At 40.5% G+C, this 19,194-nt stretch overlaps 1 protein-coding gene across 5 annotated transcripts in view; it reads right to left on the bottom strand.

The window, feature by feature from the left end:
• The window catches only part of LOC149166133 (beta-1,3-galactosyltransferase GALT1-like), a 71,309-nt gene that overhangs the window by 11,310 nt on the left and 40,805 nt on the right, over nucleotides 1-19,194 (bottom strand). For all 5 annotated transcript variants that reach the window (XM_089432470.1, XM_089432469.1, XM_089432471.1 and 2 more), the window contains 2 exons: nucleotides 3,126-3,361; nucleotides 2,698-2,979 (listed from right to left, as the gene is read on the bottom strand). In XM_089432470.1, coding sequence (XP_089288596.1) covers nucleotides 2,698-2,979; nucleotides 3,126-3,361 — 518 coding nt within the window. The remainder of the gene's footprint in view (nucleotides 1-2,697; nucleotides 2,980-3,125; nucleotides 3,362-19,194) is intronic.

Genomic DNA, 19,194 nt, shown 5'->3' on the forward strand with positions numbered 1-19,194 from the left:
ATATGTATTTTCCTCAGTTGAGCCATTATTGTAGGATGGGAGCCCAAGTAAGTTTATATTATTAATTTAATAAAGAACTGTTGAATGACCAGAATTTGTGTCATATGTGATTGAGATTGGTTGTGTAATTGTGTTTGCACTAAATATTTTGTTAATAACCTAGTTGTTCTTTTATTCAATAGATCTATGATAAATATGCTATGAATTAATTTCCAGGCGTTGGGTTCAGATTTTAACAAGTATTTGAAGCATTAAGAAAGGACAAATTGCACATTAGCTTGAAGAATTGTGAATTCTTCAAAGATGAATTGGTGTACCTTGGGTTCATTGGGTCTAAGGATTGATTGCACATGGATAAAGAGGGGGAGGCAATTTTGGAATGGCCCACATCATGCAATGTCATAGAGGTACGCAGTTTCCATGGCATTGCAATTTTAAAGAAAGTTCATAAGAGAATTCAATGGGATATGCCTATTGTTGACAAAAAGTATGAAAGCATAAGGATTCCAATGGTGTGCAACACATTGTGCAATTTTGAAATACTAAAGAAGAAGATAATAGAAGCAACATTACTAGATTTCAACAAAGTGTTCCAAGTTAATTGTGGTGCAAACAAAACTATTGGCACAGTGTTAAGCCAAGAGGGAAGGCTGATAATATTTTTCAACAAAAGGTTGGATGAAGCACGAAGGAGGTCATTTCAACACCTTGTAAGAATGCACACAAGTTCGCATCCTGTATGGCCATTGAATGAAGCTTTGAAGACATCTTGTAAGGATGTATTGTTTTTAATCTGCAACAACCTCCCCAAATTCTACGTTGAGGACAAAGCATCTTGAAGGGGAAGGGCTTAATATGAACATAACATTCATTGCTCAGGCTAGTTAAGTAAGCTAGAATAGCAACGATTAATAAATGCATGGTCAGGGAAACATAGGCCAACTAGCATGTACCACTTTGAACAAATATTGTACTATGTACTCTTTTTACATTCATTCATCCTTCATCTGTTACCTGATTATTTGAATAATTCATTTGAAACATTTGTTATATTTACTTGAATGGGAATTGTTGCTTACTGGACTTGGTTATATGCATGGATAAGGTTATATGGCCTGCCGTCAGTGAGAGTCTATTAGTCTTAGAATGTTTTTGTTCTAACAGAGAGTTGCAGGTCACTGCACAATGGTATAAGGTGGTTAATTGGGCACATCACAACCCTGACTACACCATGATCCAACCCAATTACCCTATGCCAAATGTGTAGGATTTCATTTCTTATGGTTGTAAATTAACTCCCCATTTTATTCTCTTCTATACACCCAAACATGGTTGTCCTACAACTCTCAAATGTTGATAGGTCACTTGATTCAACATATACACATTTTACATATCCAAAACTAAGATTAAAGTTTTGCAAGTTATATACATTGTATCTGCTAACTTAATAATCCCAAAATTTGATGACCAGTATGACCTTTCGTAGGAGGTACATGACTTTGTTATTCTGTTAGACCCAAAAGGGCACCTCCTTAAGAGCTCTATCCCAACCCCCTTTAGAAAATTTGATAGAAATGTGCTTGTGAATGGACTAAGCTAACACTAGAATATGGCTCAAGTCATATCAATATTTGGTTACCCTAAATTGACAAAAATATTATGGACAATCCTGCTATGGGAAATTATGACAAAGATTCTCCATCAGTGGCAACTTGGCAAGAAATACGGGATGAGTATTGCCATATACAAAGATAACCTGTTACACATAAACTTCAATTTGCTAGTGTTTTAAAGAATGTAACCTAAGAGAAAGTTGCAGGGCATGAACCTGCATCTATTTCATGTTGCATGCATTTTCCTCTTGAAATACTCCAAAATCCTTATTTCTCTTTAACTTCCTAAACTTGTTTATTACTAGCATTGTACCAAGAAGATCTAAAGATGGGAAGCTTTTCCATATGACAAAGGCAAAGGTGAAACCAATGAGGTAACAATAATAAGAAAAAGTGGGGAGCGACAAAGGGCAAATGGAATACCAATTGCGTGACAAAAGAAAGAAATAAATCTATTCATAAATGATAGGAAACTATATTTCTTTTTATTTTATTGTCAGTAATAAATTGCAATGATTAAAAGACCTGGGAAAAAATCCAAAATCGTTTAGCTAAAAAGATTTCTATTTCATGTGTATAAAATGTGAAAATTTTGAACTTGGAAAAAGGTCCATACAATAGAAGGAAAAACATGAAGTGGTGTTTTACAGCAGTTAAAAGATATAGAGAAGGGGCCAAGAGAATTTTTTACCTTTATGAGGCTTTAGATTTGAACTAAAAGTAGAATTTTATTCTTAAATACCTACCATGAAGTTAAAACCTAATTGCCAAATATTATATACTGTTATCGAACATTAACTGTATCAGTGGCCAACAGAAATAAAATATAAGTTCTTGCAAAGGGGCAGCATGTAATTGGAGTAAAGTGAAGAATAAGATTTAAATATGTCTTGTAGGTAAGAGATTGCAATCACAATCACCAGAAATTTGCGCAGTGAGGAATTTCATATATTCCTTCTTCTGTTGAAAAATATTTCTTCCTACACCATGATTCCAGATCAGTTTCAAAGTGATTTTTGTAGCTGAGAAGATAAAACTAAAAGAAAAAAAAAAGCTTTTTAATCGTTAGTTAAAAGTAAGTTACCATCCCAACAAAGAAGCGCACGGCCACATCTCCATCTCTTACAGCCTTGTACTGCATCCAGGACCTACGAACTGCCATTCTGCGGTTGAAATTGTTTGCTGTAGAGAATACTCCAATAAACATGGAAAGCTTCTTCTGAGGAACTAAAGGAAGTGCCTTAAGGGACTCCAAATCATAGACATAATCAAGATATTCTGATGTGGGCAAACCACTTGCTAATACAGAAAGAAGCTTAAGATCTCCCGTAAATCTTACCCCACTCACTAACCATGGTTCAAGACTCTGCAAAAAAGCATGAAAAGATAGAATTAACCACTCAGATCAAACCAACAAATCACTTTTACTTAATTATTTTATATAATGTCTTGATTCATTATTAAATCCCTTAGTTTGACCATCTACTTATATGTACCTCACTGGACATGTACCTCACGGTATTCAAATGAAGTGACATGTTTCCCATTAACTGTCATATGGAAACCTTCCATGCCCACCCATATGGTTGCCACAAATGCATAGCCTTCTATAAAGGGAAAATAAATATTTTCTTTAGCACCCATCCTTCTAACACTTGTCTCTTTAGCAATCTCAGAGTGATTCCTGTTGACATGTTTTCTGATGGCAGCTTTTCCAACTTTTTCATTGCATCGATCCAAGTCATCCACTGCCAAAAAAAAAATCCCCACAGTTTCTTTTTAAGTATGAAATGCTTATAACAGTGAATAAGTATTCTGCGAAAATAAAATCAGATGTTTTTTAGTATCTAAAAGGAAAAAGAACTACCAGTAGCTCAAGGAAATTGGTGATTGTTCCCATTCATCATCTTTCATAACTAAAATAACCTATATATATATATATATATATATATATATATATCTGTCTCTCTGTGTGTGTGCATTCACAGTCCTGTAACCTGCCATCCATTTGCCATTGGCATTCACACATACAGATATGATTCCTAATACAAAGTATATGTCGCTAATATGTGCTTGAAATCATGTTACTATGAAAGGATTGTTAGAATAAGATTGTCACTGTATCAAAAGAAAAGCGTAGCCTACCCTCTGTGCATGAAAAAAAAAGGCACAATTCCACTGGGACATAACCAGCCACACAAAGTTCAACAAGATAGGCTGCAAATTACTAAGGGCCAAACTATGAAGATGCCAACCAAAGAGACTTGAGATAAATCCCATTAACAGAAATTCCTCTTACCTCCAACATTCATCTATTTGATACATCATACAAGGTTTCAGAATATCTATAACGACTCTGAAACATGCCCCTTAAACATTAAATTGTACATGCTATTCAACTAAAAGTCAACAACATCCCAGAAAAATTTCTCGTCATTAACTCATGCTCCTGTAACCCAATCACAAGGACATAAGATTCAAGACCAATATTGACTCAGACTCATAACAATATTTTATAAAGTCAGCCAACAATCCGAGAATAAATTTATCTCATCATCAAATAGCACTCTTCTACTACAGAAAATAAACTGTACAGCTGAGATAGGATGCCCAAGACAAACCTTATAACAAAAACATCACTCAATTACAATCTCTCGAAGTTCGTAGAAACTACAAATTTTATTGGTTCTAGAGTTTATTTGATTTTAGTCTAAACAGAGCTGTTTATAATCCTTGAATTTGCTTTTTGGTCAGTGGCTGTTACCCACCAAAATGTGGGTAACCCCATAGGAGAAATTTTTCTCCCCCTTTGGACAGCTAGCTAGCCAGCAGCTCCACATAGCTCAATACATGACATTGTATCGGGATCCTCCACCATTTGCACTAGTCAAACACCTCTCACCCATTCCACATTCCTCTTGAAGGAAGGTGGGTCATTCCTCAGCAGGTACTTTAAAGTTTTACTTAATGTTTTGGGCATTCTAACATGGATTAAGGGGTGATCTAAACAATTGACTGATCTTGACAGTAACCTCTTCTCTCACTTCACCAGGGAGGTTAGTTTTTGACCCTAATCTGGTGGGACCTCCTTTGAGGCCTTAGGGTTATAGGTGGGGCACTACTTGGGAGACTTGGATTGGAGTAGTGTGTCCATGATATTCCATGCTTACCACTTTCCATCATTCCCTTGATGTCATCTCCATTCTTTGGGCTTGTGATCATTGGTCATTGGGATTGGCACCCTTTCTTATCCTCATCCTTGAGTCTGGGCTAGAAACTTTGCCCTGGAAGTTGATGCAGCTAAAAGAATGTTAAAAGAATAAATGGGAACAATAAAAGAAAAAGAAATGCTAAAATGCAAAAGATGGCCGAGACAATAATTAGCACGTGGACAAAAACCCAGCATGAGCTCTACCCCCCCTCATTAGAAATCACCTTGTTCCTTGAGCACTTGATGCTCCATCACATAATAAGAAGTAAAATGCACACTAGAGGGGTGGAAAAAGCAGGCTGAGGAAAGGGGTAACTCAAGCCTCCACAATCGCTCCCTCCTTACATGTACACTCAAGATGATGGGCCTCCATGCCACCTCGCCCCAAAGTCCTTCCCCTCCATTGCCACTATTATCACAAGCACCTATGGATTGAAGGGTTGAACTAGGACCTGTCAATTCCCCTTTGGGGCTAGAAACACATAAAAGGATCGACTATCTAGCCATCCCTAACACAAGTAGGCAACACTTTTATAGGACTTGGTCTAGTTAAATATTTGAAGGTGATCTTACTCTCAAGCACTTCTTCAGGCTTCTCCTTAGCATGTGGAGTTGCTTATGATAGTGGAGCATCTCCTTAAGCCCATTCCACTCCTTATTGTGGCATTTATTTCTCAAAAAGGAGATGATGTCATGATTGTAGAGGAAATCAACCCACACTTGCGAGCATTTATGGCATTATTTTATTGTTTTGAGCTATCAGGTTGGCTTATAACCTCTTGTCTTGTCAAACACTCAAAGTTAAACTTGTTTTAGGGCCTGTAGCATTAATTATTTTGTAAAAGTGAAGGGATAAACCTCATATAAATAGAGGATCCCTCCACTTCATTTGATCATCATCACACATGTGAATTCAACCTCCTTAGAGAGAGTGTAATTTTCCTTTGTCTAACTTGCTACTTGGCACAATGTGATTTTTATGGAGCATCTTTATATTGGAGATTGATTTTTGCATTGGAGATGTCTTTTTGGGATTGAAAGAAGAGTTTCTTGGTGGAATTTGTAAGTTTATTGTTGATTTTTCTATATTTTGCATGTGAATGAATTTATGCTAGGGTTTATAAATGTCCATTACTAAATGTATATCATTTATTGGAAATATTGGTGAAACTTTGCATGTTAAAATTATTCTTCCTTGAAACCTATTACCCACCAAAAGTGGGTGATCCCATAGGAGAAATTTTTCTCCCATCAACTCTTCCAACCAACAGCCAGCAGCCTCTAATGGCCTCTAGTAGCCGATGACAATGTGCCATTCATATCTTTTCCACCTCAGACTTATGTTTCCTCACCCATTTGGCAAGAGCACATGTTGGAAGGTGGGCTTCCAATCAAAAAGTACTTTATTCATTTTGCATTCAGGTGCTTATGCTTGTTTGTATTTGGGCATTTGACATGGATTATGGGGTAACCTAGAAGGAAGAGGGGTTTTAACCATGATCATGTTCCCTCACCTTAAATGGGGGGTTAATTTTTCATCCTAGTCCAAAGGGACCTCTCCTAATGGCCCAATGGGTATAGGAGGGGCACTATTTCGGAAACCCCAATTGAAATAACATAGTCCCATCTTTCCATATTCCATACCGCTTTCCACCTTACATTATGAGCCCTATATTCCTCCTCCCTTCTTCGGGTTCAACTGACCATTGGTTCTCTAGGATTTGGCACCATACATCCTCAAACCTGGTTAGGGCCTAGATCTTGGCCCTGGGAGGTTGATGCAGCTAAAAGAACAAGAAAAAGCATATGATGGCCACACGCAAAAGATGGTCAAGCATACACATTAGCACTTGGGAAAAAGCCTAGCATGAGATCTACCTCACTCATTATGGCCATCACCTGGTTCCTAAGCATATGTTGCTCTTCATATTATGAGAAGGAACCCTTGCATGTCCCAACCCTCGGTGGGAAATGAGTTGCCTTACCATTAAGGGGGTAATAACTACTATACATCATACAAAGCAAACTCTAACCCTTTGAACTACGAGCAGTAATACAAAGAAAAAATCAGGAAAAATTAAAAGGCGCACATGAGTGGAAAAATAAAGACCGAGTTGGTAAGTCATGCATCCATGATTTCTCCCTCTCCACATCTATACAGTTAGGATGAGGAGCCCATCATAGCTAGTCCCTTTAGCCATGGCACTTGGCCATGAAGTCTTCTCCCCTTCGTTCCATCATTGTTCACATGACACCTATCAATTGAAGGGTGGACCGAGGACATGTCACTTTCCCTTTGGGGCCGAAAACACCTAATAGGGTGATCTATTAGCCGCTTCTACTTAGGGAGGTAACACCATTGCAAGTTCAAAGCCCTAATTTTGGAAGGGGATCTTTATTTGAAGTGTCAAATTGCCCATTTCTTGCAAGTTTGGTTCACTTAGATGCAAAAATGATTAAATGCACCTAATGATGTGGTTGCTAGCACTGGAAATTGTGTGTAATTGTCAGGTGGTTCCACAACCATGGTTTGGGAAACTTAATCGGGGCCCAAGTCTTTTAGAGGAGCACATTGGCACCCACAGGTGGAGCGTTGAGAGCCATGGGAATCCAAGCAACAGTAGAGCATCATACATATCATTGGGCACCTCTAGCACCCACAGCATTCCAACACTTTTCCCTACACATGGGAGGGCTAGAACCACCTTGAAAGTCCCCAATGTTGGAGCAGAGATAGGCATTTTGACCACCTGGGGACCCATGAGACCACTTTTGTGCCCCAAAATTAAAATTGGCATCCATAGAGGGAGATTGATAGAGACCTAAGGGCCAACCTTTACGAGATGATTTTAGAGGGCTTCTACATAATACTTAGCACCCTTAGCCCTCAATGCATGCCTTGGAAGGGCTAACACAAGCATGACATCATCATTCTCTCACTTGCGGCTCACACATGTGGGAAAGAGTTATGTTTTATCATTGGCTACGAGGTCGTCTTGCGACCTAGCTTCTTATTAGCACATTATTTTATTATTTTAGGGGCCATTATGCCAAAATAGGCTTTATGACTCCTTATATAAATAGAGGAGAGATCATTTGTATCAAATCATCATCACACACTTTGAATTCCGGCCTACTTGAGCAATTCAAACTTTGTTGAAATTGGCAACTAGGGCCAAACTCCATGTGGATCACCTTATTTATGTCTTCTGATATTTTTCCTAGATTCCTCTCATTGAGAGGTCTAGGATTGATCTAAAGATCATCCGATTTCGATAAGTATTTATGGAGATATGAATTTATTTTGATTATGGACAAGGTCAGTCAGCAAACTTATGTAGGCTCAGAAGCCCAACAATCATGTCTATTCAACCTCAATGTTTGCATATAAATACAAGAAGCATTCTCCTCATTTGGACAATTCAATTCACTCATCTTCTCTCTCTCTCTCCTACGCATAAAAGGAGCCCCTCTCTCTCTCACACGTGTGGCTGAAAGGAAGACGTCCTAGGGCAAGGAAGACACAGAAAGAAGGATGCTAGGGCAGTGGGTCATCTCTTTAACCAGCGTTGACCAAGCATTGACCTTCCAAAAGTGCAGATTGGGTGTGGTTGCCTCTCCTAGGCAGGCCACAATTTTTGGCATGAAAATCGAGGTGATCTGACCTCTGGTTTGACCGATGTTGACTGCCCTAGTTTAGGGCTGCAAGTTGACTTCAAAAATTTGCAAATTGACTGAACTTTTGGGGCTGTTCAAGGGTTGTTTCTTCAGGTTGTTCGAGGACAAGTTGACCGGAAATTGACCAAGTATTTTAGAGGTCAATTTCAGCTAGTTTGACCAAGTTTGGCTTCGCTGATCTAGGGTTTGTTGCTGCTGATATAAATTACAGAATTCAGATTTTGTACTATTTCTCTCTGCTAAACTATTGAAGATAAAAGAAGATTTGATCAAAGGGTTTCCCCGCATTGGGGTTTGTCCCTGGCTAGCCGCCACATCTTGTGTCTCTTGTCTTGGCTTGTTTTTTGTTGATCATTTAATGTTCTATCTGCACTTTACTTAATGTATATGTGATTGTTAATCTGTGACTAATAAGAAGAAAAATAAGTAAACTGCTCTAAGCATAGAACATACCATAATTTAACATGGTATCAGAGCTGAGGTGAAGACAAAGCCCAAGCAAGAGCAAGAGCAAGAGCAATCACCGAAGAGAAGGTTGGCAAGGCTATCTTAAAAAGAAATCATGGTGTCCTCAACACACTTCTCTGCTGAAGACAAACTCCGTGAGAAGTCAGACTATCACGGATGGAAGATGTCTCTCAATCTAACATTAGAAGAGCAGGAAGTGTTGGACCATGTGAGAGGCGGAATTGTTGAGCCTCCATCAAATGCATCCACTGCTGCTAGGAACAAATGGACCAAGGGAGAAGTCAAAGCAAGGAAGATCATTCGGGACTCTATCGACAAGCGCTTGGTGGCCTATGTTTCCGAGCTGAACACCTCCAAGGAAATCTACGATAGACTGGTGAGTTTATTTAAAGTTAATGATGCAAATCAAGTCTTGTTTCTTAGAAATAAGCTGAAGGAAATTAAGAAGGGCAAAGATGAGAGTATGCAAGCATATTTCTTAAGGATCACCGAGATCAAGAACAATCTCCTATCTATTGGGGAAGTAATTCTTGACAGGGAAATGACACTCACAACTCTTGGAGGACTACCATCTAAATGGTATATATTCAGGACTACTCTTCTCAACAATAACATAATTCCTGGATTTGAGGAATTAATGGCCAGATGCATTCAAGAAGAAATGAGGATGGAAGAGCAAGAAATTCCCATACTTAAAGGTCATCCCTCTACCTTTTCTTCTCATACTAAAAGAAGAAACAATTATGGGGCTAAATTCAAAGGAAAGGTTGGACCAAAGGGTGGAAGAAAAGGACGATGTTACAGTTGCAATAAAACAGGTCACTATGCAAGGGAGTGCCCTGATAAAAGGAACTCACACCGGGACGATGATCAAAATCCCCCTCAAGGCAATCAAAGGAATGGCAGGACAAATGGCAGAGGTAAAAGAAGTGTCGGAAATCAAGGAAGAGGACAACCATTCAAGAAGGCAAGAAATTCCAGGTATGAATCTAACACTGTTAACAATAAGCAAGATGAATATTATCTACCAGCAGCTCTATCTACTACTGCTCCCCCGGACTCGCTAGGAAATTGGCTTATTGATAGTGGTGCCTCAAGGCACTTCACTGGTTACAAAGAAGCTCTCTATAATCTGATAGAGAAGGAAATCAACCTAGAAATTGTTCTTGGAGATAATTCAAAACATCCCGTGAAAGGCGTAGGAAATGTCACTCTTCAATTGAATCAAGGTAATACCATCCACTTACAAGATGTATTATATGTACCTGATCTCAAAAAGAACCTGGTGTCCATTTCAACAATGGAAGACAAAGGCTACAAGGTGGCCTTCAGCAATGGCAAGGTACATGTATGGAAAAAGAACTTTAAAGATGCTTTTACTCTTGGGTTTCGAGTTGATTCATTATATCAGGTCGGTGGAGGTCCGCTAGGTATCATATCTTGTGACACAACTCTTCAGTCCGAACTATGGCAGCGGAGATTTGCTCACCTTCATGATAAAGCTCTACCTGATGTAAGAAAAATGGTGACCGAGATGCCCGAGTTCAGATTAAAGCAAGAAGGTGTATGTCCAAGATGTGCCGAAGTGAAGCTCAAAAGGGGACCATTCCCCTCAAGCCAAAGCAAGACCTCTGATATATTGCAGTTGGTTCACTCAGACATATTCGATATGATGCCTGTGAACTCCTTGGGAGGATATTTATATTACCTCACTTTTACAGATGATTATTCTCACAAGACCTAGATGTACTTCTTGAAAAAGAAGGATGAAATGTTCTCCTTGTTTCAGCACTTCAAAGCCTTGATCGAGAATCAAACCGAAAGGAAGATCAAGATCTTAAGCACTGATAATGGGACTGAATATGAATCCAATGAGTTTCATGACTTTTGCAAAGAGGTTGGCATTAAGAGGGAGACTACTACATATACTCCTGAACAGAATGATGTGGCGAAAAGGAAGAATCTTACAATTTTGGAGGTTGTCCGTGCTATGCTCCATGATCAAAGACTTCCGAAGTTTCTATGGGCCGAAGCTGCAAATACCGCCGTATATGTACAAAACCGATGCCCTCATCAAGCGGGTTCCAAGACTCCTGAAGATATGTTCACCGGTAAGAAACCTGACGTATCTCATTTTAGAATTTTTGGAAGCCCTGTGTATTTTCATGTGCCTAAAGAAAAAGGAATAAATTGGGTGCATCTGGAAAGAAAGGAATCTTTGTGGGCTATAGCGAAAATACTAAGGGTTATAGAATCTTTGTAGCTGGTCAAAAGGAAGTCGAGATTAGTCATGATGTCACCTTTGACGAAGATATGGCCCTTAGCAAGGTAGACAATCTTCCTACTTTAAGGGGATCTAAAGAAGCTGACACCGGGAACCGAAGGAAAAAGAAGATGAGACGATGCCCGATGTGGAAGAACCTATGGATCCTAATGATCCTCCTCCACAAGAGCCTTCATGGCTTAGGGGGACACTTGATGATGCTGAAGGACACATTGCACCCCGAGGAACCTTCCATGAAAGTAAGAAGCCGAACAGGTATCAGGGATACCTAACCATCAAGAGCACGATCATCCAAAATGAGCCTTCATCATTCACAGATACCGTCAAGCATCAAGTATGGAAGGATGCTATGACCGAGGAATATGAGTCCATTATGAAAAACGATGTTTGGGATGTGGTCCCCAAACCCCAGGACAAAGCAGTCGTCACTTCAAAATGGCTTTACAAGATAAATCATGCATTTGATGGAAGTGCGGAAAAGTATAAGGCTCGTTTTGTCACTCGTTGCTTCTCCCAGAACGAAGGTATAGACTATGACGAGATATTTGCACCTGTTGCCCGATATACCACCATCCGCTCAATCATAGCCCTTGCTGCTTCGCAAGGATGGAACCTACATCAAATGGATGTCAAGACTGTGTTCTTACATGGTTCGATCAAAGAGGAGGTCTATGTGGAGCAACCCGAAGGATTTGAAATTTATGGTCGAGAATCTCATGTGTGCAGGTTGAAGAAGGCCCTCTATGGGCTAAAGCAAGCACCCCGAGCATGGTATGAAAGGATCGATAGCTACTTGATGAAGCTGGGATTCACTAGGAGTGAAGCCGACCCTAACCTTTACAATTAGGTTATAGATGACAAGGCTCTCATACTGGTGCTATATGTTGATGACCTCTTTCTAACAAGTGCAGACCCTCTCATTCACGGATGTAAGAGGAAGCTGGCTTCTGAATTCGAGATGAAAGACCTAGGACTTACGCACTATTTCCTAGGACTGGAAGTTTGGCAGAAACCAGGGGAGATTTTCCTATCTCAAGGAAAATATGTGGTGAAGATATTGGAGAGATTCGGCATGGTGGACTGCAAGCCCGTAACCACCCCGATGGAGCTTGACTTCAAGAAGTTAAGCGGTAGTGCTACCAGACCTGTTTTACGAAATGCTACTAAGTATCGTCAACTCGTCGGAGCATTAATGTTCTTGGTGAACTCCTGTCCGGATATATGCTTTGCAGTCAACACATTGAGTCAACATATGGTTGAGCCTCACCACTCACATTGGATTGGTGCCAAGAATCTGTTGAGATATCTTCGTGGCACAATCACTCATGGGTTGAGATACACTGCCGGAGATGTGAGACTACTTGGGTATACTGATGTTGATTGGGCAGGCAGTGTGGTGGACTGAAAGAGCACTTCTGGGTGTTGTTTCTCTTTGGGATCTGCCTCGATATCCTGGATGAGCAGGAAGCAGAAGTCGGTGGCTTTGAGCACCGTCGAGGCAGAGTACATTACTGCTAGCATGGCCTCTTGTGAGGCAGTTTGGTTGCGAAAGCTCTTCAGTGAGCTGTTTGGATTTACATTGGATACCACCGTGATTCTGTGTGACAACCAGAGCGGGATCCGTTTATCAGAGAATCCTGTATTTCATGATCGCTCCAAGCATATCGATATCAGGTACCACTATATTCGAGATATGGTGCAACGAGGAGCAATAAGGCTCCAACATATCGGTACAGATGAACAGGTCGCCGACATTTTGACAAAGCCCCTAGGAAAGGTCAAATTCCTGACTTTCCGAGAACGACTTGGTGTCGTTCAGAGACCCTCTTATGAGGGTTGAGTATGATGTATTAAGCTTTGGGAGCTCCGGGGGGGCGCGGGGTACTTCTTGGAGCGACATGTGACCACAGGGCGACTCACCATCTCCTGGTGGTGCACTATGTACAGGGTAAAGGTTCAACCTTCCCCTACGACACCCCGTGGTGACTGTGGAACAGGATGATTAGTTCTCTTGTGGGCCAGGATGATTCGTTGTCCGTGGCGACTGTGGAGAAGGATGATTAGTTATCCTGTAGGCCAGGATGATTAGTTCTCCATGGCATCCACTGGACAGGATGATTAGTTCTCCTGCCGAGGCATCCTATCTATGCAGTCTCGGACTCATGGGAAGTACCTCTCATCTGATCAATGAGCAGGGAAATGAGGATAGGGACCATAGTAGTACTATCAATGGACGCATCGTTGTATCTACCGTACTCCCTATGCTAGGATGACCTCCATTGATCTAGGATCAATGACACTGATCTGGGATCAGTGAGAGTGGTTCACACTCTGAGACTGACTTCGGGTCAGTGGAGGATGGTATGATACATGCTCGATCATTTCTTCTTCTTCATAGTTCGAACAGAGCAAAGCAGAGTGGGGTCAAGTTGTACAGGACAGTGCATTTGATGGATGGATAGCAACGATGGTCTGACAAATTGCAGATGAAGTTCTCCCTAGTTGAAAGGGAGTGTTACAATTGGCAACTAGGGCCAAACTCCATGTGGATCACCTTATTTATGGCTTCTTATATTTTTCCTAGATTCCTCTCATTGAGAGGTGTAGGATTGATCTAAAGATCATCCGATTCCGATAAGTATTTATGGAGATATGAATTTATTTTGATTATGGACAAATTTTCAAGGTCGGCCAGCAAACTTATGTAGGCTCAGAAGCCCAACAATCATGTCTATTCAACCTCAACGTTTGCATATAAATACAAGGAGCATTCTCCTCATTTGGACAATTCAATTCACTCATCTTCTCTCTCTCTCTCCTACGCATAAAAGGAGCCTCTCTCTCTCTCTCACACGTGTGGCTAAAAGGAAGACGTCCTAGGGCAAGGAAGACGCAGAAAGGAAGACGCTAGGGCAGCAAGTCATCTCTTTGACCAGCGTTGACCTTCTAGAAGTGCGGATTGGGTGTGGTTGCCTCTCCTAGGCAGGCCGCAATTTTTGGCACGAAAATCGAGGTGATCTGACCTCTGGTTTGACCGATGTTGACTGCCCTAGTTTAGGGCTACAAGTTGACTTCAGAAATCTGCAAATTGACTGAACTTTTGGGGTTGTTCAAGGGCTGTTTCTTCAGGCTGTTCGAGGACAAGTTGACCGGAAATTGACCAAGTATTTTAGAGGTCAATTTCAGCTAGTTTGACCAAGTTTGACTTTGTTGATCTAGGGTTTGCTGCTGCTGATATAAAATTACAGAATTCAGATTTTGTACTATTTCTCTCTGCTGAACTATTGAAGATAAAAGAAAATTTGATCAAAGGGTTTCCCCGCATTGGGGTTTGTCCCTGGCTAGCCGCCACATCTTGTGTCTCTTGTCTTGGCTTGTTTTCTGTTGATCATTTAATGTTCTATCTGCACTTTACTTAATGTATATGTGATTGCTAATCTGTGGCTAATAAGAAGAAAAATAAGTAAACTGCTCTAAGCATAGAACATACCATAATTTAACAAACTTCGTGTCTTGTGGGTAAATGGTTTTTATGAATGCATTTTGACATTTGGAGCAAATCAATTGTCTTTGGAGCTATTGTCTTGGATCAATGGATGGAATCTTTTGCATGTTATCTTATAAGGGAAATCATTGTTGAATATTTATTTTCTCTATGTCTAATGTATGGAATATGTTGAATCTAGGGTTTTCTATTGTGCCCTAATTTATTGATTGGTATATATGTTAAGTTTAGGTATGTTCTATGCTAGAGCAATTTATTTCAATTTTCACAGTTAGCTCAATATCTTTTCCAGATTAACAATCACATCAGCGTTAAAGTAAACTGCAGATAGAACATAAATATAAATCGCAAAAGACAAACCAAGACAAGAGGACACAAGATGTGACACTAGCCAGGGACAAACCCCGATGTGGGGAAACCCTTCGTCAATTCTTCTTATATGATCTTCAATAATTCAGCAGAGAGAGAGAAATAGATAATACATTTACAACAGAAGTCAACACTTTGACTTATCTAGATAAGAGCATAGATCATCTCTAAGAAGATGATACATGAGATCAGTTGAAGACATGTTGTTTCAACTGATTCTCCAAGGTGACTTCTTCACCTATCAATGTACTGCGTCTCGTCATCATGCTACAACTCACCATGCTGCACCCATCATCACTATGCTACATCTCATCATGCTTCATCAATCATGATTGTACCCATCACTATACTGCACCATGTTGCCATACTGTCCTATGTGCTTGCTTGTTGTACCTTGCATGCTTGTTGTCCCTTGCATGCTTTCTGTACTATTGCTTGCTTCGTGTACTTGCTGCACCAAGTACCATACTGTTGTCCCATTATTGTTTTGTTTCATCATATGGTTGTCCCAACATCTTGTTGGGTTGTGTTATATTCTTTCCACAACTAGCCCACGTAGTTAACCAATGGGTTAGAAGGGGGGCGAAGCCCCCCTTCGTTGCGCCGATTGTGTAGCGGGGGGAGTCACAGGGGGTTTGAGGGGTGCAGGTAACCCCACTCTATGGGATCCGAGGCAACACCCCGGAAAATTTTGTTTTTGGACCCTATGTTAGGTTGGGCGGACCTACCTATGGTTTTGTGCATGATTTTCGCACATCGTTTTGGACGCGCTGGCTTTCGGTCCATGGTTTTGGACGCGATGGTTTTCGGTCCATGGTATTGGATGCTTCGGCATGTATAAATATGTATTGTAACATTGAAAGGAACATACTAAAAAATCAAGCTGGTAGTCCCGGTTTTGGGATTCAGGGGAAAATCTCTATGTATATGTGTTTTATGTTTTATGCTCTCGCATTGTTTATTTTCCGTGGTCTATAAATCGTATGCAGGTAATTTCTGTACGGGGTTAAAACCTACATTTGATATCAGAGTTGTTTTGGCTTCAAGGGGATGCCTCTATTGTTGAGGGGTTTCGCTCAGGCCTGTGGTAGACCCTGTTCAGTGGGAGATCTGCGAGATCGATTCTAGTGGTGAAAGAAGATGGCAAGCAGTGGAAAGATAGAGATCGAGAAATTTAATGGTCAGAGTTTTGAGTTGTGGAAACTCAAGATGGAGGATCTGTTGGTGGATAAAGATCAATGGATTGCGGTAGATCCGGGTACTAAACCAACGGGAGTGTCTGATGAAGAATGGAAGAAGTTGGATCGGAAGGCAAAGAGCACAATACGATTGTGTGTCTCAGATTCAGTATTGTTGAATGTATCAGGGGAAGCTACGGCGAAGGCTTTGTGGGATAAGTTAGGGACTTTGTACCAATCTAAGTCTCTGGTGAATAAATTGTTCCAACGGAAAAAGCTGTATAACCTGAGGATGAAAGATGGAGACTCTGTGACAGAGCATCTGAATGCGTTTAATACTGTGGTAAGTCACTCATCGTCTGTTGATATCAAAATTTCAGATGTAGATAAGTGCATTAGTTTGTTGTGTTCTCTACCAGATTCGTGGGATAGTCTGGTTATTGCAATAGATAGCAATGCAACTACCTTGCAGTTTGATGAAATAGTCTCATCCTTGCTAACGAAGATGAGACGGAAAAATATGGAGAGCCAAAATGGTGATGCCTTGTCTGTACGAGGACAGTCCCAGAACAGAAACAAAAATAAATCATTGAGTGGGAGATTTAAATCTAGAGGGAGATCTAAATCTCCAGGAAAACCTGTAAAAGTGGTGTGCTAGAAATGCAGAAAGGAAGGGCACTACAAAAAGGACTGTAAATCTAAAGCTCCTAACAAAGGAAAGGAATCTGATGATGCTCCTTCTGCAGAGGTGAGAACCACCTCAGATGAAAGTGGGGATGTGTACTTGGCTTCTTCAAGTACACATGTAGATCATGAGGCATGGTTGATTGACTCAGGTGCATCCTTTCACTTCACTCCCCATAGAGAGTGGTTCTACGAGTATGAGAAATACGATGGTGGTGATGTCTTCTTAGGGGATGATATAAAAGCTAGAATCGTTGGTCACGGAAAAGTAAAGTTGAAGTTGCAAGGTGGAAGGGTTAGAATACTTCCGGGTATCCTACATATTCCTGCATTGGCCAGAAATCTAATTTCTGTAAGCAAACTGGATGATGCAAGTGTAAAAACAGTGTTCGAGAAGGATACCTATAAGATGGTTCGGGGAGCATTGGTATTGATGCGGGGAGTTCGGATTGGAACTCTGTACAAGCTGCAAGGTAGCACTGTTGTTGATGGGTGCAACAGTGTTGTGGTTCCTGAAAGTGGAGTAGAAAATCTGGTGGTCTCTGGAGAGAAGACCATGCTGTCGCATCAAAGGCTTGGACATATTGGAGAGAAGGGCCTTCGAATACTTCATGGTAAAGGGATGGTAGAAGGTATGAGTAATAGCTCTCTAGATTTTGACTTCTATGAAAATTGTGTATATGGAAAGCAGAATCAGGTGAGTTTCCCCTCTAGTGGTAAGAGGGCAAAACAGATATTAGAGCTTGTGCACAGTGATGTGTTTGGACCTGTGAAGGTTCCATCACTGGGTAAGTCTGTGTACTATGTATCATTTATAGATGACTTCTCAAGGAATACATGGATATATTTCCTTAAGAAGAAATCTGAAGTCTTTGATAGGTTTAAAGAATTTAAGACTCTGGTGGAAAACCAGACAGAAAAAAAGATAAAGGTGCTAAGGACAGATAACGGTGGAGAGTTTTGCAGTAAGGAATTTGAAGAATTCTGTAATAAGTGTGGTATAGCACGGCAGAAGACTACTCCATATACACCTCAGCGAAATGGAGTTGCAAAAAAAATGAACAAGACGTTGATGGAAAGGGCAAGAAGCATGCTCAGTGGTGTCGGCTTAGGACAGGAATTATGGGTAGAGGCGGTGGAGACAGCATGTTACCTGGTCAATAGATCACTTTCATCAGCGTTGGAGGATAAGACTCCACAAGAGGTATGGACTGGTAAGAAACCCTCTCTTTCACATCTAAGGGTATTTGGATGTGATGCATATGTACATGTTCCAAAGGATAAACGAACCAAGTTGGATAGTAAATCTGAAAAGTGCATCTTTATTGGGTATAAGGATGGTTTAAAGGGTTATAAGCTTTGGAACCCAGTAACAAGGAAGGTTGTGTACAACCGAGATGTGGTGCTCAGAGAGGTGAAAGATGTTATTAAACATGAAGTCCAACCAAAGGAACCTAAGAAGATAGAGTTTGATATAAAGGAGGAAGAATCAGACTTTACAGCAGAGGAGGAATCAGAAGATGAAGAGCCACAAACTCCGGATGTGAGAAGATCAGTTCGAGAAAGAAGGCAGCCAGAAAAGTATAGTCCATCTACTTTCTGTTCAAATTTTTCTTTATCTATTACTGATGATGATCCCAGAACTGTGAAAGAAGCAATAGATTCAGAGGATGGAAAACTCTAGAAAAAGGCCATGGTTGATGAAATGGCATCTTTGCACAAAAATAAGGCTTGGGATCTAGTGGAGTTGCTGGCTGTAAGGAAACCCATTGGCGGCAAATGGGTGTTCAAGAAGAAGACAAATGCAGAAGGAAAGGTGGAGAAATACAAAGCTCGGTTGGTAGCAAAAGGTTATTCCGAGGTGCCAGGAATTGATTTTGGTGATATTTTTTCTCCTCTTGCCAAGGTAATTTCTATTAGATTACTTTTATCTGTTTCTGTTGCATTTGATTTTGAGGTAGAACAGATGGATGTGAAGACAACATTTCTTCACGGGAATCTGGAAGAGGAGATCTACATGAAGCAACCTGAAGGCTTTGCGGTGAAGGGTAAGAAAGAACTAGTATGCAAGTTAAAGAAGTCTCTGTATGGGTTAAAACAGTCACCAAGGATGTGGTATCAGAAATTTGATACATTTATATGGGGACTTGGCTTCACCAGAAGCAAAGTAAATCATTGTGTGTATTTTAAATTAATTGGTGACC

This window comes from Pinus tabuliformis, chromosome 5_1, assembly GCF_031772625.1.
Source record: "Pinus tabuliformis cultivar Carrire ecotype Pingquan chromosome 5_1, CPIR1, whole genome shotgun sequence".
Taxonomy (NCBI): Eukaryota; Viridiplantae; Streptophyta; class Pinopsida; order Pinales; family Pinaceae; genus Pinus; species Pinus tabuliformis.